The sequence below is a fragment of the Trifolium pratense genome, linkage group LG3 (genome assembly GCF_020283565.1).
Source record: "Trifolium pratense cultivar HEN17-A07 linkage group LG3, ARS_RC_1.1, whole genome shotgun sequence".
NCBI classification, from domain to species: domain Eukaryota; kingdom Viridiplantae; phylum Streptophyta; class Magnoliopsida; order Fabales; family Fabaceae; genus Trifolium; species Trifolium pratense.
In genome coordinates, this window is record NC_060061.1 from 20,734,464 (window position 1) to 20,757,949 (window position 23,486).

General features: G+C 34.0%; 2 protein-coding genes across 3 annotated transcripts; both read right to left on the minus strand.

Annotated features, from left to right (window-relative positions):
• Window positions 1–5,990: 5,990 nt before the first annotated feature.
• On the minus strand, window positions 5,991–13,058 carry LOC123916902 (3beta-hydroxysteroid-dehydrogenase/decarboxylase). The gene is made up of 13 exons (XM_045968479.1): window positions 12,862–13,058; window positions 12,509–12,763; window positions 12,336–12,428; window positions 12,114–12,238; window positions 11,546–11,716; window positions 10,661–10,777; window positions 10,495–10,574; window positions 9,791–9,986; window positions 9,168–9,285; window positions 8,177–8,351; window positions 7,754–7,910; window positions 6,707–6,773; window positions 5,991–6,626 (listed from the first exon to the last, which is right to left on the minus strand). Exons 2-13 carry the CDS (start codon window positions 12,753–12,755, stop codon window positions 6,427–6,429), a joined length of 1,746 nt encoding a protein of 581 aa, XP_045824435.1. The 5' UTR covers window positions 12,756–12,763; window positions 12,862–13,058; the 3' UTR covers window positions 5,991–6,426.
• A 1,855-nt stretch (window positions 13,059–14,913) lies between these two features.
• On the minus strand, window positions 14,914–19,300 carry LOC123913945 (probable hydroxyacylglutathione hydrolase 2, chloroplastic). Of its 2 annotated transcripts, none has more exons than XM_045964886.1 (8): window positions 19,045–19,300; window positions 18,180–18,368; window positions 17,830–18,033; window positions 17,592–17,715; window positions 16,485–16,585; window positions 15,738–15,812; window positions 15,541–15,639; window positions 14,914–15,177 (listed from the first exon to the last, which is right to left on the minus strand). In XM_045964886.1, the coding sequence occupies exons 1-8, from the start codon at window positions 19,057–19,059 to the stop codon at window positions 15,031–15,033; spliced, it is 954 nt and encodes a 317-aa protein (XP_045820842.1). In that variant the 5' UTR covers window positions 19,060–19,300; the 3' UTR covers window positions 14,914–15,030. The 2 variants fall into 2 exon arrangements, with proteins under 2 accessions (XP_045820842.1, XP_045820841.1); XM_045964885.1 differs by lacking the exon at window positions 19,045–19,300 and adding an exon at window positions 18,879–18,914.
• Window positions 19,301–23,486: the final 4,186 nt, after the last annotated feature.

The window sequence follows — 23,486 nt, forward strand, 5'->3', positions numbered from 1 at the left end:
TAATGGTAGGAATGGTGATCCTTTTGTTGTTGTCAATGAATCTCATACTATGACATGTTTGTATCTTGAACCTATCAAAACCCCTAATGTCGAATCAAATGTTGTTACTCATGTTAAAGATTTTGTCAGTTCAAATGTTGTGGGTAGTGTTGGAACATCTGTCAGATGTACCTCTCAAACTGTCAATCTAGTATGAATGTTGTTGTTGTTGATGACATTGTTGTTGAAATTGTGCATATGTCATCTTCCAAGGTTGTTGGTTCTGACACTTTGTCATCCCTCACTAAAGTTGTCGTTGAGTCCCCCAAAGGAACCTAACATAAGTCTAATGTCATATCGGATGTTGAAACATCCTGGACCAACTCGTTAGTGTTGTTGAAACCTGTTCTGCAATCCCCCAAACTGATGCTTATATGGTTCTGAGAGTCCTCAATCTAATGAGGTTGAAGATCAACTAATGGTGGTTTGGAGTATTGATGTTTTGAATGTGGTAGAAGAAACTGATCTTGATGATCTTCCACTTGACCAAAGTTGTAGCTCAAAGTGTGACTAAAAAGAGAACTAGCATGGTACGATTGTTTGGATGTGCATTCTGCTGAGAAGTATTATATGTGTTCAGATGTGTTATGATCATATGCGATAATGTGATGATCAAAGGTGATTACTACTATGGTAAGTGACTATTTCAGACCTGTTTCTGAAACCTCTAGTTTGATGTTCTTATGTGATGACAATATATATATTGTTGAAGATGCTTTTGGTATATGTCTCTTGAGATTGGAACTGAATAATACTCATCTGTGTTGAATAACTTGTCTGTTCTGGTATGAGATGTTGTAACATCTGTCTCAACATCGTGTTATCTCAAGTGTTCCAACATTGTGTACAACATCTGTCACCAAAATGCCAGAATGTGGTTGACTATGAGCCAAATATTGAGGATGTTGTTCTGGGCATCATGTCACTTGACAGGAAGAAAGTTGACATCTCTTCTGTCCTCTTAGAGAATATTTTATTCATTTTGAAGAAAATGTCTAGAAATAGAAACTTGTGTTTTAAAAGAGATAATGCTATGAGAAGCTGGATTTTTGGTAAGTATATTTTTAACTATGAAGCAAGCTACAACGTTTATGGTGAAGCTACCAATAACCTTTATGGGTGTAATCTCTAAGAGTATTATGAGACAACTCTTTGAGGTTGAAAGATCAGAAGCACTCCAAAGCCAAAAAGGGAGTGTCTTTGTCTTCTGACTATAGATTTCTTTTGTCGGACCACATGTTCCTAACATTGTTTTCTCTGCCGGTTGGTACATGTTGTTTCCAAGAACAATGTTTTCTCATGCTCTTGTCATGTTGTGGAAACAAGGGGAAAATGTCTATTTTATGAGTGTTAACTATGGAGGTTGATGTGATGAAGATGGTATAAGTTTATGCCTTATGACTTATGATCTTCATGTTATACAGATGTATCTTGTAGTGATCTGTGATATGTAAGATCTATCTGCGTGATGTGTGGACAGATGTGCTGACATCTGGTGTGTATGTTGTTGATGTGTTAATCTTCTAGGCCTATGTCTGAGTGGAGTAAATGTTACCTTCAGCTCTGTGTGATGTGTTGGAGTTTGGTTATGGTATTGTGGATAAAGGCTTGCATGTTCTCCGTATATTGTGTGGGCTAGGCCCTGGATTTCTAGCACCTTTGTGTGCATTATGGTATGTATTGTGTGCACTCTGAAGCGTTTGTCTGCTACCCTATGTTCTGATATGTATGATGTTTGTCAAAATTATGACCAAAAAGGGGGAGTAGTGTGTGTGTGGACAAATGTGTGGACCGGTGTTCTTACATTTGGTGAAGTTGTTGTTCTTATGCTTCTATGCTCGTATTGATATTCTTATGCTTCTATGGTCGTATTGAGGGGGAGTGTGAGTTATATATATGCATGTGTTGAGGGGGAGTAATGCTATTCACGAGGAGTAGTAGTGTGTAGCTAGCTTGATAATGTGTTCTGCTAGCTTATGCTCTGATAGTGTGCTTGATGGTTATGGGAGTGTTATGTTCCTGATGTGTGATGTCATGCCTGATGTCTAGATATCCTGATCTGATGTGTGAGAATTTATTTTTCTCGGTATGTGGGAGTTTATTTCTCCCTATGTGGTTCTTTTGTGAGAGTTTAGTTCTCTCTGTTATGTAACTTGCACTTCTGATACTGCTATGGTACCTCTATGTCTCTGTTCTTTTGTTTAATGCACACTGACTTTATTTGTCAGAATTTGTGGCTAAAAAGGGGGAGTAGTGATCTGTGATATGTAAGATCTATCTGCGTGATGTGTGGACAGATGTGCTGACATCTGGTGTGTATGTTGTTGATGTGTTAATCTTCTATGCCTATGTCTGAGTGGAGTAAATGTTACCTTCAGCTCTGTGTGATGTGTTGCAAGAATTCCAAAAAGCATTTAAATTTGTAGCATAGGGCATGATCATAATCATAGTCATAGAAATATGGATGATTCATCGTGCTTAGTCATAATCATAGAAATATGGATGACTTTTATGCTTAGGATCACAATCATAGAAATATGGGTGATTTGGGTCACATTCATAGCAATATGGGTGACTTAGTTAGTTACATTCATAGAAATATGGGTAACTTGTACATGCTTATTTATGAATGCATACATGTGCGTCTACAACAACCATTAAGCGTTAATCACTCTGATTGAATGCTTCTGCTATTACAAGGATATTGTAGTTCCTATGGTTGATTACATTGTATGCTTGTGCTCTGTCATGCACAAATTCAGGGGGAGTGGTAGTATGAATAAGTGACAAGTGTGATGCCAGATGCTGAGACATCTTGGCTTTATTCTCTGGTGGCTGGGAATTTATTTTTCCTAGTTCTATGTTTGTGGGAATTTATTTTTCCCTGGTGATCTTTTGTTGAATGGATGTACTCTGATTGTAGGAGTTTATTTCTCCTATCTTTGAATCCACTATGAGAGTTTATTTCTCTCTATCTGCTCTGTGAGGCTATATGTGTTTATTCCTGCTATTGCATGCCTCTGATGCTACTTACCTCTCTTGGAAGTAGTCTTACTATGTGTTACTTTCTTTCCTAGTTGTGTGATCATGTTGACTCGAAGGAAAGGTAATACTGTATCTCTCTATATACTGGTCTAATATTGTTTTAGCCAAAATTTGCCAAAGGGGGAGATTGTTGGGTTTTTGTATGTTGGCTACATTTTGCAAAAACATCTTTTAGCCAAGTGTTGAGACATATGTGCTTACGCCAAGTGTTGCGACAGATGTAACAACACTTGTATGTCTGATTGTTCGCGCCAGCTAGCGTTTTTATTTTCTACTCAATCTTTCGAAGATTTGATTGAAGAATTGTTTCGTGGTTTCTTACTCAACAAGGCGCACGTGATCAATGTGTTTCAGAAGGCAGCTGAACCCTAGTTCTATTTTCTAAAGGAATAAAATAACTTTTAGAAAATATAATATTTGTTTCAAAAATATATCTTGTGAAGATTGCTGCAGAAAATATAAAAGATTTATTTCAAATAAATCTTTGTGCTTCCAGAGATTAGAAGATTTAATTTTAAAATATATTTACAACAAATATATTTATGGGAGGAATATTTGATGCAAATAAAGATTTGGTAAAAATATATATTTTGCATCTAGAAGATTTATTGGAGCTGAAGCATTATGAAAAGCCCACGAGGCTCTGCTATTTAAAGGGTGCTGCTAACCCTTATTATTAACCGAAACTTGAAGCTAAAATAGAATATCAAAGATGTAGTCTTTTAAGGGTTTCGTGTCTTTAAGCCACTCTCTAGGAGAGTTGGTGTAAAGTGAACCACTCGGGTTGTGAGATGGTCACTATGTCCTCACTCAGAAACCTATAGGTAATGAGTTGAGTATTGTAATTGGAGGAAGCTTTTAAGCAACTCCAAATTGTGAACTTAGTCGTTGGCTAGGTGGTGATGTTATTGAAGTATGTCTTCATCTTTGTCAAGGAGAGTGTCTCCATTATGCTGTTATTGAAATCCTTACTGGTTGTAAGGTTGAGGGGAGTGAGACGGGGTCTCATATCTAGGAGTTCCTAGGTAGAAGTGTCATTGGGTAGGGATTAAGTGAGGAGTTGTAAACGGGGGAGTTTAGCTCTGAATTAATACTGTTGATAGTGAATTTCCTCCTGGATTGGTATCCCCCAGATTAGGCTGTTAGGCTGAACTGGGTTAACAATTATGTGTGTCGTTTATGCTTTTCAGTATATGTTTTTAATGCTCTGTTTTATTGTTCTTACTGCTAAGACAAGTGTTACGACAAGTGTCTGCACATCGTGGACAACACTGGTCTACTGTGTACCAGAATTTCAAATTTAATAGTCGATTACTAGATTTTTTCCTAAAATCTCCCCAGTGTCCCTTTAAAATTCCTGTAATATCTCCCTAATTCAAACTTTCATGTGGTTAGTGGGCATGGTTGTATTCTTACTAACTACCACCGGAGTAGGTGGAGGACGGGTGTATCTCTTACATGCCCTTGTGTTGTGAAATGCAGATAGACAATCCTTCACGTACTTCGTGATTGCACGTCGGCATATGAGGTATGGTCTAGATTTGTGCCATTGGATTGGGTAACTAGTTTTTTTTCATTTCCTGATTGCAAGGATTGGGTATTTAGTAACTTTAGTAAAAGATGGAATGAAGTTCTTGAGGCTATGTGGCAAACAATTTTCACAACTACCTATTAGCGTCTGTGGATTTGGAGAAACAAAACAATTTTTGAAGAATGATTTCAAAGACCAACTACTCCTACCTATATCAAAACTTCATCCGAGCATTTGAAGAAAGTTCGCAAAATCAGTTGTAGATCAATCCACATCAAAAGGATATTGTGTATATTGGCTGGAAGATGCCATATGATGGTTGGGTGAAACTCAATTGTGATAGAGCATGTAAAGGTAATGGGCAGCTTGCAGGGTGTAGAGGACTTCTTCGTTAAGTTGATGATGGCATGTGGACTAAAGGATTTATTCACGAGCTTCAAGCTTGTGATGCTCTATATGTTGAGATGTTGGGTCTCTCTTTAGGGTTTAAAATGGCTTGGAGAGAAGGTTTATCTCACATTATTATTGAGTGACTTGAAGGTGCTTATTGACACGGTTATTGACATGGTTACTAACAATTGTAAGATGGACGGAACCACTCCTTCTTTGGTTCGACGTATTCAAGAACTTCTACGTCGGAATTGACATACTGAAGTTATTCACACTTGGCGTGAAGGCAATAGATGTGATGACTAGCTTGGCTAGCAAATAATAGTCTATCTTCAAAACCTTGGAATTTGCTTGTTTTGGAGACTCCTCCTAGTGAACTTCAAAGTCTCCTTTGTTTTCACTTTGGAGGCCCTTATTGTACCAAAAAAAAAGTACTAGTATATACATACTCCCTCCGTCCCGAAATATAGGCAAAAAAAAAAAATCACGCTTATTAAGAAACTCTAAATTTTACCAAAATAAGCAATTGAGTTGCCTAAACTACCCTTATCATAATGAAAATAAAACCAACTGTCCAAGTAAATGTCACTTCCTTGGTAATGGAAAAAGATAGTAAAAGGGGAGAAACAACAACAACCTTTTATAGAGAATACAATTGGTTGATTTAATGAGATTAGAAGTTGGACAGTTGCTCCATGCAGTATGCACGCCAGATTGAATTGGGATACAACAATTCTTTTTTTATTATTTTTTTTAAGGAACTCAAGAGTTTATTGGGAAACTCTACAAGTAATGAATTGGAGTAGTAGTATTACTAAGGGTAATATTGTAACTTTATCATTAAAAAGGATGTCTTTTGCTTATATTTTGGGACATCAAAAAGAGGTTTTTTTTGCTTATATTTCGGGACGGAGGGAGTAAGTAGACAGAAAAACGTTTCAGGTCCAAGACAAAAGAAATGCACACTTTATAGAGAACAAAAATATAGTATTTAGAGCTTAAAAGCAATTTACATAACTATTTAAAAAAAAAAAAAAAAAAAAATTTACATAACTATTTAAAGACACTATTACATTACATATATGATACATGTATCATAAACGTGAGTCTCAAGATTTTAAGTTGCTAACAGAATGGTATGTTCCTTTTACACGATCATTGATGACAATGAATCATCAATCTATATATGTCAATATTTCACCCGTCAAAACACAGTACCGCGTAATTTCAAACAGCAACGTCTTCAGCCTAATTCACTAGTTCGATTGTGATTATAGAAGATAGAAGGAGGTAGTGCATTCTCAGAAACATGAGTATATTTTCGCCATTTTTCTAAAGGAGTGCAACTCCAGTTTTGTTAGTTTATAGCCTAAAGGATGTCAAAGATCACACAGCTAAGCTGAAACCCATGTTTGGCTATCTCAGATCTTTCCCCCATCCCGGTCCTTGGGAACGCTGAAGTTGTCGCCATAATGCAGAAGCCGTGATACAGAGACAGGTAAATTTCTCATCAAATATATCATGAACTCCTTCAAACTAGTGGTTAGAAAATCCGCTAGTTCATCAATTTCTGATTCATATTGCTCATAAACAAAGAATGCCATAAACGCAAAGGCAAGTCCTGCATAAAAATCCAGTCACGGTAAAAATGAAAGCAAGCAAACCATTAAAGTTCTGCAACTGCAAACAACAATTCCATACCTATGCCTATCAATGTTGTCAACAACTTGGCCACGATCGACTTCAGAAGGTAAAGAAAAACTGCAACCTGCAATGTTTAAGATATGTCATGTGAATTGCTTAAAAAAAAAAAGATATGTCATGTGAAGGAAAATAATCCAAGAATCTAAATCACTGCAAAAATAGATTCATATATAAATAATTCATTATTTCTAGACCACCTCTCTAAGCCTGCCTTTGTTTTGAGAGAAAATGGAAGGAAATAAAAGTGATAGAAAATGAGTCAGGAGAAATAAAAGACATAATGGGATTCATGTCCATCAGAAATGAGATAGAATAATGAAATATTTACGCATCTAACTACCATTATATTATATATTACACGATAATCATATAAAAGCTTATTTCCCTTCCACTTACTTTCCAACCAATAAAAGGGGAAGGAATGCTGATTATTTTCCCTCTTTTTTCTTTATTCATACAGAAGACTATTGTTTTTTCTGCTTTTCAATATCTTTTATATGCTTCTATTTTCTTTCTCTTTTTTGGCATTTAAACAAAGCCAAGCATCAGCATCAGCATGTTTGGATTCAAGTTGAAATGCTCTCATCTCACGTCCCAATATTATTTTACTGGGACTTTAAGAGGCTAGAAAACAGAGCTTCTCGGTCAGCATGTGGGGACACCTCGAAAACGAAAGTCCCAAACACAGTAAGACAAAAGAAAAACGGTGATTCAAGGATAATTGGAAGAATAGAAATTTAGAATTCATATTTTAAACAATCTTTCACTCCTTCCTTAGTCCTTTATCTTACATCTTTCTTTACACCCCTTCTCAGTCCTATCACTATTCCACTCCATCACATCACTCATCGTATATCCCACTTTTATTTTTTGGTCCCTAAACATCTCAAACCCCAATATGGGATGATGTTGGACATTAAATAGAGTGCATACATTCTCATTAAATAGATGATACATCATATATTTAAAAGAACATAAATTTAATTAGAACGCGAAAGGAAGGGGCATTGTGAGAAATAATAACATGAGACCACATCTTTTTACCTTGAAAAACGTAGACCAATCGCCCCCTTGGCCCAGTTCCTTTATATTTTGAAACCCCTTGTTCCATATATGTACTATAATTGCAACTGAATCTTTTGCTGCCATATCAGAGATCTTAAAATTAGATGCAGGCACCTTCTGTATAGGGAAACCAAATCTGCCACAAAGTGTCATACAGTTAGTCATTGGAAAAGTTTTTTTTTCTTGATAAACAGTCATTGGAAAAGGTTTCTCGGTGACCTATGAAGATATAAGAAGATATGGGCCTATGAGCCAAATTCCCAAAACAATTTTAAATGTTCATTAAATGTAGAAACATGACATAATTCATGTATGAGCTAGAAATATAAAATTGTTAAAAATGACATTAAATGTTAAAAATGCAGAAATATAAAATTGAAGTCAATATGAGCATAAACGTACAGCTTTGATGGCAGGAAACCATGTCCACATAGAAGTAAAGTCACAAGCAGCAAAAGCCTTGCAGCAGATGATATAAAAGTGTTTCCAGAAAGGAAAAACCAATAAAACAAAAAAACTAGCCCAAGGAAATATGCGAAGGATGCCTTCTCGTTTCTCCACAACAAAATGTCAGCCACTGTAACAATAAAGCGGGATATTATTTCATTATTTGGCATGACAGACTGTTACTTAAGTACATTGATTCACATATAATAGTTAACAAACAAACCACCAAATATTCAATTTCATCCAAGTAATATGTATGACTCAAATTGTATTCTACCTACGTGATTTTATAATGATAAGAGGAAGTCCATTTGCCCATCCATTTTGTGAGTTCAGGTTTATGACTAAAGATACTAACAAGAGAAAAGTACATTACTGATGTAATCTGACGGTATTATGCTTGGAAGGGGAGATAGAAACAAGGGAGTGGAGTGACAATAGAGTGGGATGGAAAAAAAATATTCAGTCCTTGGTGTGTGGTCAAGAGTGGAATAACATGGGTGAGAAATAATTTTCAGTCTACTTTCATACTAAGGAGGATAGTCATTTTTTTGGTATGGGTGCAAATGAGACGTGTTTTATCTTTCATCACCCTTATTTTATCTTGTACCAATACAAGTGTAAGGAAGATATCATTTCAAAATTTTGCAACTGACCGAGGACACTCTTAAGTAAGCAAAAAATGCAGATATCCCAGCAAGCCTACAAGCGAGATATTTACTGTTACTGGTGGTGCCGTTAAACTCATGTCAGGATAAACTTGCAGGTTAAGAATCAGTTATACAAACAAGATGCCACCAATCCATGCTGTCAGATATACCTAACAATGTGCTCTAAGTCATTCCATTTCCACCAAAAGTTCCTATAACATTAATTAATTTAAAAGAACAAAATTTCATTGGTCTAGATATAAACGTTTTGACACGAGAAATTATTATGTTCCAACCTTTTCCACTGCCAAGCAGCTTATCTGCTTTTGACCGATCAACAGACCCGCAGCATCTTGAAGAAAATGAATCTTTAGCTAAATGAGAGAATGATTCTATGGTTAATGTGACACCTTCCTGTATTATCCAATATCAGTACATATAAAAAGCAAATCATAATAATAAAATATTTCATTTTGTTTAGAGAAGTTCTAAAGTAAAATATATGAGCAAAAAGAAAGTGATTGCTACCGGTTGATCATTTATACTGTTTCCAGCATTTATAAATCACTTGATGAATAATTTGGAAGCAAAACTCAGTTATTGACGAAGGGTAAGAATCCATCTTTAATTAATATTCTTAAAGATTGACAAAAAAAAAATAACTAGGTCCTCTAATGTGTTTGTGCGCATTGACCCTACATATATGTATGAGAAGTCTGGGGTCCAAACAGTGGGAAAAAGGAAGCAATAGTTTCTGATTGAATCAGTCACCATTCGTTAGATGGTATTTTACCATTTAGCTTGTTACATGTTATACCCCGTATGATCAGTTGTCACGAATAGTTCAAATAGGCAAGAACAAACAAGAATACAGAATATTTCACACGTAACAATTTAAAATAAACAAGAAGACTTAAACCTCAAGGGAGACTATCGGTGAGTATCCAATATCTTTTTGAGCTGCAGAGCAGTTGAAAGTTCGGGTGTGTAAAGCTAACCGGAAATAATGAACTAATAATGGATAATTGAAGTGTCCGGGCCCCAACTTTTCATAAAACCACTTTAAAATTGAGAGAATGTATTGCACTAAATTGGCAGGAAGTTTGATGAATGGCCTGCAATTAAAGGAAAAATTTCTATATCTTGGTTAACAACACAAGAGGTAAAAAATTCTAATAATATAAAAAGCAAGAAATATGGCTGTTGCCCCCTGCAGTGAATGAAGTAGCAAGCCAAAAGAGTAAAACTATCACAAAAAATAAAACACCGCATCGTAAGTTCGTAACTTGGTTTGTGTGGCAAATGAAACAGCGTAAAAGACCAGATTTCTTCAAAAATTAGAATCAAGATGGTATGACCCCTCCTACATTGACACGAAAAATAAAATTTGATATAGTTTCTAGCCATATTTTTCCTAATGATAAGAGCAGAATAAATATGATTTACGAAGTTTTTGTTTTTCACTGAAAAATCCCATATGCTATATCACATGATCACGTCAAACATATATAAACTAAGCATCAGCAATATTGTAGACATTGTTATGTCATCATTATGAAAACAAATCGCTAACTGTTTTTTTTTTTTTGGAAACTCAGTATCCGGTCCTTGACCGACTTTTACCTTTGATATCCAAGACCTTCCAATAAAAGCGACAGAAATTCCCAGAACTTCATAGGCTCGAGATTTGTGATGAAAAATGCCTGCAGATAAAGGAGAAAAGTATCTGTTATGCTTAAATAACAAATAAAGCAGTTAACACAAACTGATTGACATTCAATATATACACCTTTCCAGCCACAGAAATGGTTTGGAAATTTAAGGCTTCTTCTGCACAGATATGGGCATGAGTAACATTCTCATAAAAGGTGAAGTCTGACAGATTATCACCGGTCCCTACAATAAACTGAAATGAGAAATTGTTACTCCAAAAAAAACTTGACATTCAGTATCGATAGTCAACAATGACAAGTCAAATGTAAATCACATGCTACATGTAAACTACTAAGAAATTTTGAACTCGGTAACACGGTATAGCTCATATAGTATTTATAGCATATCCAATAATCACTGCAAGTCAAGGAGGATCATAATTGTGGATTTCAGAGATTGCCTCAAGTACAAGAGTCTGTATGAAATTATGTTTACCAACATATACATATGAAATGGATTTTAGTAGAAAAGGTACCACAGAAATATCAATCAAGTTTCCTATTTTAATTAATTCGAAATTCAGAAAAGTCTATAGACAAGTATTCACTTGGTATGAAAAAATGGTTTTTCATGAAAAATAAAAAAATTATCTTTTAGAAGAAAAAAGAAATGATACAAAAAACAACTTATTTTGTTCTGTCTTCAGAAAGTATAATCTTTAGCTTCTCCAAAGTGCTTACATAGTCATTATTTCACTTCTATTTGTCACATATGATGAAACACCAAATGTGCATTTGTCATGATCCTTTGAGAGGGGAAACAAGAAAAAGGAAGATACGTTAAACTAATATTTTTTCAAGTTGGATATAAGTAAATTTCAACCTTAATTACAAGAACTGAAAAGTTAAGTTTTGTAAAGCTTACATTACTACTAAGAACAACTTTTCCCCCTACGTTTAACAAACAGATTACGAACCTACAGCTATTAACAAAATAAAAAAGCTAGTGCAAAGTATCACACCTTTGTGACACCATATCTTGCTAGCTTTACAATATATGGCACAAATTCTGTGTCACCAGGACCAAATACATTACTAGGACGAAGTGAGCATGTCAAAACTCCATCAATGTCATTAGCATTCAAGACCAAAGCTTCTGCTTGAGCCTTAAGGTCAATTAACATGTTATCAACCTGCAAATTCACATCCCCCTTTTAAAACACTTATATACTTGTAAACGAAAAAAGAGTAAACAGTCATTCATTGAGGTCCCTAAATGTGTGAGGCGGTGTCACTAACTCACTATATAGTCTTTGAACGCATCGAAATTCCAAAAACATCTCTGAGTGTGTCTTTTGGTAGTAATTTCATAGACCAAACTGACTAACAGAAGACACATCTAAGGACCAAAATGACAAACTAAAGACAGTTTTCTAGGATCAAACTGACCAACAAAAGATACATTCTGGTGCCTGGTGCATTTTTTTGCAATTTTGATACATTTATGTACTATAGTGACAATGACAAACCTCATACATTTAACAACTAAAATGAATGAACAGGGAAAAAGATCTGTAAACAAAACCTCACTTTCCACGGATATGCCGACGATTTATCTCCATCACGCAAACAATCAAATACAACATCTGCAGAACTGTTGTATATGAGGCGTTTCACTTTACATTCTCTGCAAGCATTAATCACATTCTTCGCACCTGAATTAAATATCAAATCACATTACATTATTATTATTAAAAAAAATTGAAATCAATGCAATTAATCAATTATCGATCATTACAAATGAAAAAGTACCTTGAACAATTAGCTTATAACAATGGTAGAAATCATCGGTATTATTAGAGCCATCAACATCCATATAGAAAACGACGGAAGAACCTTCAAGAACTGCAGAAAACGCCGTTAGTTTTTTCTTTAACGGTGAAATCGCATCGATAACGGAAAGGATAAATTGAACGCGTATATACCTTTGGCGATGCGGTGTTTATCGGTAAGGTCGAGATGAAAGTACGAAGCGCGAGAAGAAGAGATAGCTTCATCGAGGAGAGACTCGGAAGGGTCAAGTTGTAGTGAGTGAGTGGAATCAGCGACTCGGACGATGCAATCACCGAGTTTCAATAGCTTTAAGACCAATGATTTTCCTAAGATTCCTCTTCCGCCTAAAACCACACACGTTTTAGGGTTGAAATCTGTGAAGCGATCGTCAACCGCCATTGATGCGACTGTGAAACGATGAATGTTAATGTCGTATCGTAATCAATTTGAGAAATAGGGAAAAAGGAAAATGCGAGAGAAATGAGAGGAGTAGTTATTATGTTACTTGAAGAAGAAGAAGAAGAATCTTTGGATGATGTTTATTTGCTTTGGCGCGGAAAATGTTTGTTACTTTGCTTGCACTGATGAGAGTGGGTGGGGTGGGGGGACCCTGGCTAGAATCTTTTGGACAATGTAAGGATTAAGAATCTGATTATCATCTTGATTATGATCATGATGTTGATGCTTATGCTAAACACGGATGGAAAATGGGATAAACTTAGCTTATGCAGGGGTAGTGTCCCATTAACACAGGGGTAGTGTAGGAATATTGCATTACATTTTATATACGGGGTTGGAGTTTAAAATCGTGATCTTCTATTTATTTATTTTAACCGGTGAATTTCTAGCCATTAAGTTACGTGACGGAAAAAATTGATAATTTCTTAAATACTTAAGATAGTCGTTAGTATTTGTAAAAATTAACATTATGAGTTTTATAAATATGATGGTTCAACCGTTTAACTAGAAGAATATTTAGATAGACACAAACCCTAAATGATAAGTATTTAGGCACACTCACATAACTAAGTGTTCCCAAATATTTAATGTGTGCGCCCAAATATTTTCATTTAGACTTGTGTCTATGTAAGTGTTCCTCGGTTCAACTATTGACATTGATGGTTCAGTTGGACATCTTCACTGGGTTCTATCCAAAATTTTAAAGTTGTGTGTAAATTTTAGGTGACAAAAGCGACTAGATTTGGTCTAATGGTGAAGAATTTGAGTAGTATGCATAAAGTCCTAGATTCGATCCTTATTGACTCTATTGTAAACAAATAAAAATAAATAAATTCAGGTGACAGATGTATTTTGTTCATGTCCAAAAAAATGCTATAAATTAGTAAAAATAAACTATAAACTTACAATAAAATGACAGTTATCAAATATGTCTTTTTGAATGGTATGAACTGACAAGCTATAGGTCATAATTTAGCTTATTATGGTTGCCAAACAAATTAAATCCTTAAGTACTACTACAGTACTAATTAATCGATGAAATAATAAACAGAATGTACAAAAATATGAACATAAAGAGGAAAGTTACTTAAGCTGGAATTGGGATATGATGACGATGATCACATTATAGTGAGGAGTGGGGACTATAGTCCTACCAAGTTGTCACTACCTTGCTCATTTTATGTGCTTTTATGATTCGTCATATAACAACAAGACGTAGACATTAAGACAGATCCAACTGCACCATATTGAAAGTGGTTAATCAAATTAATTGTGATGATACTATCAGGTACAGAGAAAGAATTCTTGAAAATCAAAATTTTGATATTAATATACAATATTCTTTTGTTTTTGTGCATTTTAAAATGTGTATAAAATTTATAAATTTGTGTTTTGGTGAGTGACAGATCCATAATGTGTGTTTTGGTGGAATCCCTCCATCAACTTATAAATTTGTGAAAGTTACCATACACCATACTTAAATCCAACCAACTAAAGAGTTGCAGTTCACAATCCACATCGATATCGTCCTCTGAAGTTACTCAACTCACCTCCTCGAGCAACAGAACGCGCAAAAGCTGAAAGGTTTATAATAAACTACGGCCGACGACTATTTACAGACCTAAAAATGATCTTCAACTGAAGTTAATAATTTGAAGCTGGATCCATACTTGCATATGTGACCAATTTTCTTGCTTTCATCTTAAGTGATCATGTAGATGGAAATAAGATTAATTGTAAAATGATCATCATTGGCGGAGACTCGTAAATAAATCACTTACTGTCAACCTAATTGATGATAAAGTCGCAGCTAATGCTCTTACTAATCTATGTATAAACTAATCATTTTAAAACACTGAAAATGGACCACAACTTAACTGTCTAAGTGTTTGTTTGGAAAACAAACTTTCCATGTCGTCACCACAAGTTCACACAGAAGCTGCAACTACTTGCTTCAAATGCATCACACAGCACTGAGCATTCTCTACATACACAGCCATTCTGTGAAGGGCTTTTTCAATACATCAGTTTTTTTTTTTTAACTCGAGATGCCAACACAATTTGATCTCTAATTTATATCAATAACTTTGGAAAGAACTCAAGAGAATTCAAAAATTATATTAAGACACCGACAAGTAAATGTCAATGAATTCAATAACCTAACCTATACACAATACATATCTATAGAAATGAAAATTTATATTGGAAAAAAATTCTAAAATTTATCCTCTGCTTGTCGAATAACACCAAGGGCTTCTGCATCGTCTGCAGTGGCTGCAACGTTTAGTTTTTGCCGGATTTCTGTGTTCCAGGTGCGAAGGAATGGATTGCAAGCCTTTTCCAGCTTCAGTGTAGTTGGAACCTGGGAAACAGAAATGATAATTTGTTAAAAGTAGAATGCATAGCTTCAAACATTTCAAAAACTAATGGATTTGGATTCACTGCACTCAGAATCACATAGTTACTACGGGCAAGAACAAGACCCCTAGAATCAAGATCGGGCAGCTCACATTTCGAGTTTGAATTTTGAATCCGATGTACCAAAGTCAAAATGTGAGTCTTGCAATCTTAATCCAATAGTACTAATCTCTTTGACTTCAGTGATTTTGTACTTTTTTACTGTAGAGAATCCCTATCAATAACTAACATGTATGTAAGCGTAATAGCTGACTCCTGACAGATCGGTCAAGAGCAGTTAGGAAAGAGGCGTAGTTCGCAAAATTACCGTGGGCAAGCCTTTATTTCTAAGGTGAGCTACATGTGAAGCATAAGATTGAAGTTCCTTGTTTTCAGGATCTATGGACAATGCAAACTTTGAATTATTCTGCCAAATTTCAAAGAACGAAAGTCAAGACTAAATAAAGTTCATAGGCGTAGAAAATAAAGTAGGAAAACATAAAGGATGGAAATTAAAAAACTAACCAATGTATATTCATGACCACAATATATACTGGTATCATCTGACAATGACATGATCTTTTTAAGAGAAGACAGCATCTGTAACACGGAATATGTTCTCAATAATTGAAAATAAAATGGATTACATGAGAATCAAGTATCTGACTTGACACCATGGAAGAAATAGCTAAATCATAATCACATTGGACATCAGCAACATATTCAGAAATCCACACCTAATATTTGCATAAAATTATATAGACAAACAGTATTTGACAAAGTAAAAGAATTGTATATCGATATCAGCATATATTCAAAATTGAAAATATGAAAAACATTATATAACCACTAAAATAGTTAAGTGTTGTAGTAATTTCTGATACTAACTTAGTAATTAGTAAGAAAAGGCACGGCGGTATAAATTTAATTAGTGTTGCTCAATGTCAACATTTCAATGTTTCAATTCAAATGTTCCTACGCTAAGTCAAATAATTGTACCATATTTGGTACAGGAATTTATGATTTAACAGTTATGAATTATTGGAAAAGAATACAAGTTTCAAATATCATACACTTATCATTTAATTGCAAATTAAATAACCGTCGATCAAGTCCTTTTGTGCATGTATTTCCAGATTTTACGACTTTTGATGAAGGGATAAATCAAGATATGCAAAATGAAAGAATTATTTGCAAGATGCAATGACTTGTCACTGAAGATAGAAAATCTAAAACCTTGAAAATAAAAAACTAAATGTAATCCAAATCAACCTGTTCTGGGGTTCCTTCATAGATCTTGCCACATGATAAACTGAACAAGGTGTCTCCTGTAAAAATTGCACCAGATCCAGGAAAGTGGAAGCTTATATGGCCTGCATCAAATAGTGTATCGGCAAAGTGAGGACCGGAAGGTTGAGATAATACAAAAATCATAAATAACTTAAACTTTATAGCCTACACAAGATAACTACTGAAAGCATAACCCAAAAATGTTAGATAGAAAGTCCTACAACATAGTATATTAGTATTGACTGGGACTCTGAAGGTATATAATTAATAAACTAACCATGCTAAAATATGAGGAACTTAAATGACGTCAAATACAAACTAGGGGTTCTGTCTATATAACTGCAAATAAAACAGTTTTTTTATAAAAAAAGAATTGGGAAATGGAGAAATTATGATTAATTAAAATTGCACTAATGGTCATTTTACAATTGTCCACCCCCAATGGTATTTGCACTCTATCATCTGATGTTACAAAGTCAAGCTCGTATCATTGAGCTGACACCTCAATAAACAGATTTTAGATTTCCATGGAGTTGAACAATGCAGATTAAGGACGTTCTGTCTATATAACTGCAAATAAAAGAATATACTATGTTGAACAATGCAGATTAAGGACGTTCTGTCTCAATAAACATATTTTAGATTTCCATGGAGTTGAACAATGCAGATTAAGGGCCCTGTTTGATATCGCCTTCTCAAAATTGGTTTTAGTTTTCAAAAGTTTAAAAAGAAAAAACTTGTTTGGCTAGCTTATCTTATAAAACTGTTCCACATTTTTTTGAGAAAAAACAAAAACAGGTACTTGTTTTGAAAAACAAGTTCTTCAGGACTATTTTACAAAACTGCTTTTAAAAACTAAAAACCCAAACCTCAATCAATCAATCAAACATGCCCTTAATGTCGGGCATAGTATTGACACGTCAGTTAGAAAAGAATATACAAATTTAGTATATAGTTAAGTAAAAAGCAGGAGACTAAAACTGCCAAAGTGTCAAACAAGTGAAATTGAGCTGATCTCTAATCAATTAAAATTCTTTAATACATGTCAACGATTAAGAAGTACTAATGCAAATTGGCTGTGAATTTGACCTCGGGTGACACCAGGAGTGGCCATTATATGCACCTCATGACCAGCAAACATCCACTTATCTCCATCACTCAAATAAATATCAATACCAGGAATTCTTTCCTTGTCTACATCAGAACCAATTACCTATAACAAAACACAGAAATAGTTATAAATCGAGCAATGTAAACCTCACTTTAAAGCACTCAGACAATATTAATGATAATAAAATGAAGAGCACAAGATATAAATATATCATACCTTTGCCCCATACCTTTCTTTCAACTCTGCATTTCCATTAGTGTGATCATTATGGTGGTGCGTATTCAGTATGTATGTCAAATTTAGATTTTTCTTGGTTAAAGCATCTATAACTGGCGCAGCTTCAGAAGGATCAACAACACCCACAGTCCCTGTATCTACATCGTATAAAAGGTATGCGTAATTGTCCCTTAGGCATGGAACCTGAAAATTAAAGAAAAATGAGATAATGTAACACATATTAGGATTTTGATGCATTGCTTCAGACACCTTATTAGCTTTAGTGACTGAATAATGATCGAATTGCAGCATGAAAATCTTAAAAAAGAGGACTAGATCTGCTCACTCACCAATTCAATCATTAATGAGGAAGAAATATTGACTACACTGCAAAATTGATCTACCCTCAGTGATCGACTAGCTCCACGAAGTGTTTTCAATGGTATAGAAAAGACTCGCGAAAATCCATAAAGAAGACCTTTTCTAAAGCAAATTTGTCTGGCATCTGGCAACGGCAACGCACAAAACCCACTTCTTCCCTAAACAACAAAGATTAATATAACTCATTTCCATATCATCATAAATTCATAATCAATAATCACCTCTTCCGCCAAATTAAATGTTAATGGGGAATTAAAACAGAATTAAAACAGGTAAAACCACATTACTTCGAAAGGAAAACCAACCCAGGGAGGAAGCGCATTATCATTCTATTTTTCTTTTTTTTTTATTAACCCTCTGGTTCCTAGAAAAAGGGAGTCTGATAATGGTTCCCAAGGAAGGGGAGTCCGATAATGCAGAGTTCGCCACGTAGTAAGTAAATTCTGACCAATAATTGTTCCCATCACGAATCTTGCTATCATTCTATTAAAATGAAATAGAGACAACACTCACATTTAACAACCCTTAACCATCCATATGTTGAATATTACAATAACAAACATGTAACATTATAATTAAATTAAATTAAAAAATAGTAAACCATTAACCATCCATATGTTGAATATTTCTCCAACCTTCTCACTTGCTTTTATTAGGTTAGAAATTACCAGGATGAACTCAGTGCTCATAATTTTTCTTTTTAGTCTTTATACCGTGATTAATTTCTAACTCTTTTATTAACCTGGATTTGCAATTTTTAACAATATCAACTACAACCAGGGTTAAAAACCTTAATTAGTTACAACAAAAACAAACATAAATTTTTTTCTTTACCTTAATATCGCTCATCGGGTGTGGTGAAAGAGAGATAGAGAGAGAGAGAGAGAGGATCAGAGGAAAAGCAACAATTTGAGAGATGAATTGAATCAAAGCAAAAGAAAGGAATTTAATTGAAAGAGAGAAGAAGAAGAAGAATGGTGAAAAAGGGGTTTGAGAGCATTATTTGCATCTGTAGCTGTAGCTGGATGGATGAATGAAAAAGAGAGAGCAAGTTGCATTTATGTTGTGCTGTTACGTTGGCACACTCAACTCAACACAAACTCTCTTTACTTTGAAAACGATTTTGCTTTTTTTTTTTTTTTCTCCTACTTTGTCACCATTCATTATTACTCTTAGTTAAATTAATTAATTTTTTGAGTTAAATAATTAATAATGTTGTTTTTTTAAAGTTACTTTCAATAAATTAATTATTCTTCCATAAATAAGATGTTTGTTTTATTTTCTTGCTAAATTTTCTCTTAACTCGGCTAATTATTCTATGGACAAAAATCTCAATGAGAATCGATTGTTAGTTGGTTCAGTGTTGATTGACGCTGAACTTGGTAGGGAGGAAACCACTTGATGTCAGAACTGAAAAGGAATGGAAAGGAAAAATCTCAACGACATAAATGATTCTCACCTATTCAAACAACTGATTTGAAATGGAAAGGTCCCAATATAATCCGTTAATTTTTTTTTTTTTTGAAAGTAGCTCATGCGAGACTTATGACTAATGAGAGACACAAAATCAATCACAATTGACAATAGTTGTTCTCGTTGACGATACAGGCCAAAATCTATTATGCATGTCTCAAGTGATTGTGATGAAGCAATGTAATTTTGTTCTTCAATCACCAAGTCGAATTAGTGGGTAAAATTATTTAGCGCATGTCTCATGAAGAGTCTTGAATGAAACTTTGGCAATGAAGATATTGGAAATACACCTTAGAGTTGGGTGACTTTTTTTGGCGTTTCTACTAGTACTATGTGGAAGGGTCGTGATGAATTAGTGTTTAATCAGTACTCCAATCTTCGACAAAATTAGCTCATTCAAATAGCTAATCAAGTACAAATAGTTGTTGAAAGCATTGCTAAGCCTCTAGCTTATATGGACAACTTAGTTCCACTATCCATATCAAATGAGAGCCCCCTTCTACAAGTACCCTTTAAGTTTAATGTTCATGGGACACATAGAAAATAAATGACTTCTTAGCTTGTGGCAGATTAATTATAGATGTTCAGTGTGACCTTATCTAAAGTTTTTATTGCAATATTGGTCGCAATAATTTTCAAGATGCAGAGTTTACTTTATCTAAAGCATTGCTATGTATATTGCTCGTAAACTTCGTCTTGGTCGTAATATTTTTGAAAAAAAATAAGTATCAAAACTATTTTTAAAAAATATTTTGTATTTTCCCTAAAACGTACTACAAAGGCAACAAATCCCTGTCCACGTGAAACATGTCTTCATTATCTACATTGTTTTAGTTTATTTTGCTAACACCAAGTATACGGTGATAAAATGGTGCTCTAATTTAAAGCAGGAAAACCTTCAAACTCTAAAATACAACTTAAAGGCATATACTGTATTTTATTTGATCACAATTATAGTAATATAAATGTTTTTTTAGAAGTACTATAAAGTCAAAGAGATGTAAAAGACAAAAGAGCTAGGATGGCTATCTTTTTGTTGCATTTTCACATGGAGGTGAGACATTGCAATTGAGGCATGTTTGTGAAATGATGAAAGATGATGGTTGCGGTACAAGTTCAATGTGGCTAACACGTGGCAGTGGCACCACTACTTTATTACAGTACTAAAAAATATGTATAGTCAAAGTCATTATCGTTGGTTGGTATAATGGTGATTGACACTGGATAAAAAGAATCACGATTTGATCCTCCGCAACTGTGATCAGGAGAACTACTTTATTATAGTATTAAATTAATGTTATAACTGGTCTTCGAACAATAAGTGGACTGATATTGATAATTTGTATGTTTTTAATTACTTCCTCTTTAACCACATTTTAAATTCTAACCATTAAGTGGGCTGATATTGATAATTTGTATGATATAAATGTTGAATCCAATAACAAAAAAATTATTGAATAGTTAACACTATATCTAAGTGTTACTACATTTTCTTTGAAATTAATAGTATTTAAGATTTTGCTATAATGGTGATATTATTTGGGTATCATATATTATTAGCAAGTGATCCTTTTTATATTTATTTTTAAAGTGAAATTAATGATATTAAATTGATGATACGGTACTTTTTTGGGTATCATACATTATTAGCAAGTGATCCCTTTTATATTTATTTTTAAACTGAAATTAATGATATAAAATTGATGATACGGTAAGGTACTGTATCATCAATTTTGATACTCTCCATGCCACATCATGGAACTCCAATAATAAAAAAATTAAGGTACGGATCATTAATCTATGATACTCTTATTGGAGATGCTCTAAGTATTACATGATTGCCTTAAAAAATGTATTACATTGATGATTTTTTATAAACAAGTATTGCATCGATGTATTAATCGTTAGTCGGTCCAGTGATGATTAACGATAGATTTGATAGGGAGGACTACCGCTCGAGCCCACAACTGCAATTAGGAGTGGCTGAAACTATTTGATGCTAGAATTGATTCTTGAACTAGATTAGATGATATAGTAGACCGGATATTGGTGGTAAAAAAAATTCCATTGATGTAAATTTAATATTCTTTGTATATTTGTAAAAATATAATAAAAAATTCTTTGTATATGTATTATACGCTATACACTATACCTCGATCAAGGGCTGGACAACCGCATGTGAAAGCCGTCGTATGCCGAATTCCGTATTTGTTTAGTATTTAAGTCGAATAATTTTGGTAGCTCAACTCAACAATATTTATTTATTTATTTATTTTGAAATGGTAGCTCAACAATAATAAATCAATAATTTCAACAAACTGCAAAAAAATAATTTCAACAAACTATTTTCAAGTCGTTCTTCTACCTTTTTCCTTCTTTGTTAGTACTTACGATTGTTTTGACTTTTGCTCGTTTACAAGAGTTGTAAACTTGTACTAATCATTAGAGTTGTCCTTTATTTTTGTTTTACAATAGAACAAATGATCAAACTTAGGATCTCGTATTTACTATCCAAACCCATCACCGCTAGATAAAATATAGTGACTTTCAATAGAGTTGTTCTATTATTAGTTAGTTAGTACTAGTATATAAAAAGTGAAATATACCAAAACCGACACTATTTAAGGAAGACAAAAATAATAGTAGTAGTTTTATATTGGAATAATTTTTTAATTTTTAAAGAGTTGTATTAACTACTTTTTAATGAGCAAGTCTTCCATAGTCATAAGATTATGAGTATAAGTCTTGAACACACTCACATAAAAGAAATGTATCATCATTTTTTTTATTATTTATGAAATAATTAAAAAAATAAAATGAAGAATTAATATTTAGTGAGTTCGCCGAAGAAATTTATATTGGGAAATGCTGATTATCGCGAATGATAGCATCACGAGAGGCTCACGAATGACGTGGCACTGCCACTTGCGTGTTTCACTTCATTTTTTTAAGCCGCGTTTTGTTTTCTTCTTTCAAACCAAGTTAACCTTCCATGTAAAATATCTTTGTCGACAAAAGTGAACTCACCGCCGGTACATCGTTATCTTTGTTTGGATTCCTTGGAAGCCAATTTGAGAAGTGGATACATGCTATGTAAGGGTTTAGTTTTGTGCAAGTCTTTCTCCTCTCTTTCCATTCCAACTTCTTCCATCTTTATTATTTTTTCTGTACTCTCTCTCAAGTCTCAACCGTTGGAAATTTGGGATCACTGTGTGCACTACTATTTCTCATGACTTGTTCTTTTGTATGGTCCCAAGTCCCAATATCAGATCATCACTCTCACTTCCATTTGTACATATGAGAAGAAAAGGTATTGCAACAAAACAGAGCAGATCTTGTTCAAAAAAAAAACAGAGTTTTTTGGGGCATTCGGTGACGGAAAAACAGAGTATACGTGGGCAACACAAGTGATAATAAGGCAAAGCGGTTACAATATTTTCATATTAATAAAGAATCAATAAAGAATACAAATATAACTAAGATATTTTTTGGAAAAATAACCATTCGTGATCCATTTGTGAGATTTGGTTCGCGATAAATAGCATTGCTCATTTATATTTGGTTTTGTGACAATATGAGAATAATCTCTCTTAGTACATATAAAAAAACTCATTTCATCACTACATTTATATATTTGTCTTCTTAACCAATGATATAAGAATACTTTTAACATTTTTCTTAAAACAAGTAGTTAAAAGAGATATGCACCAGTGAGGGAGGGTTACGGTGTAGACGCGGTTAGGACACACTTGCGAAATTTGTGTTCGCAACATTAGAGACTCGCCCGCCCTAGCCACCATCAA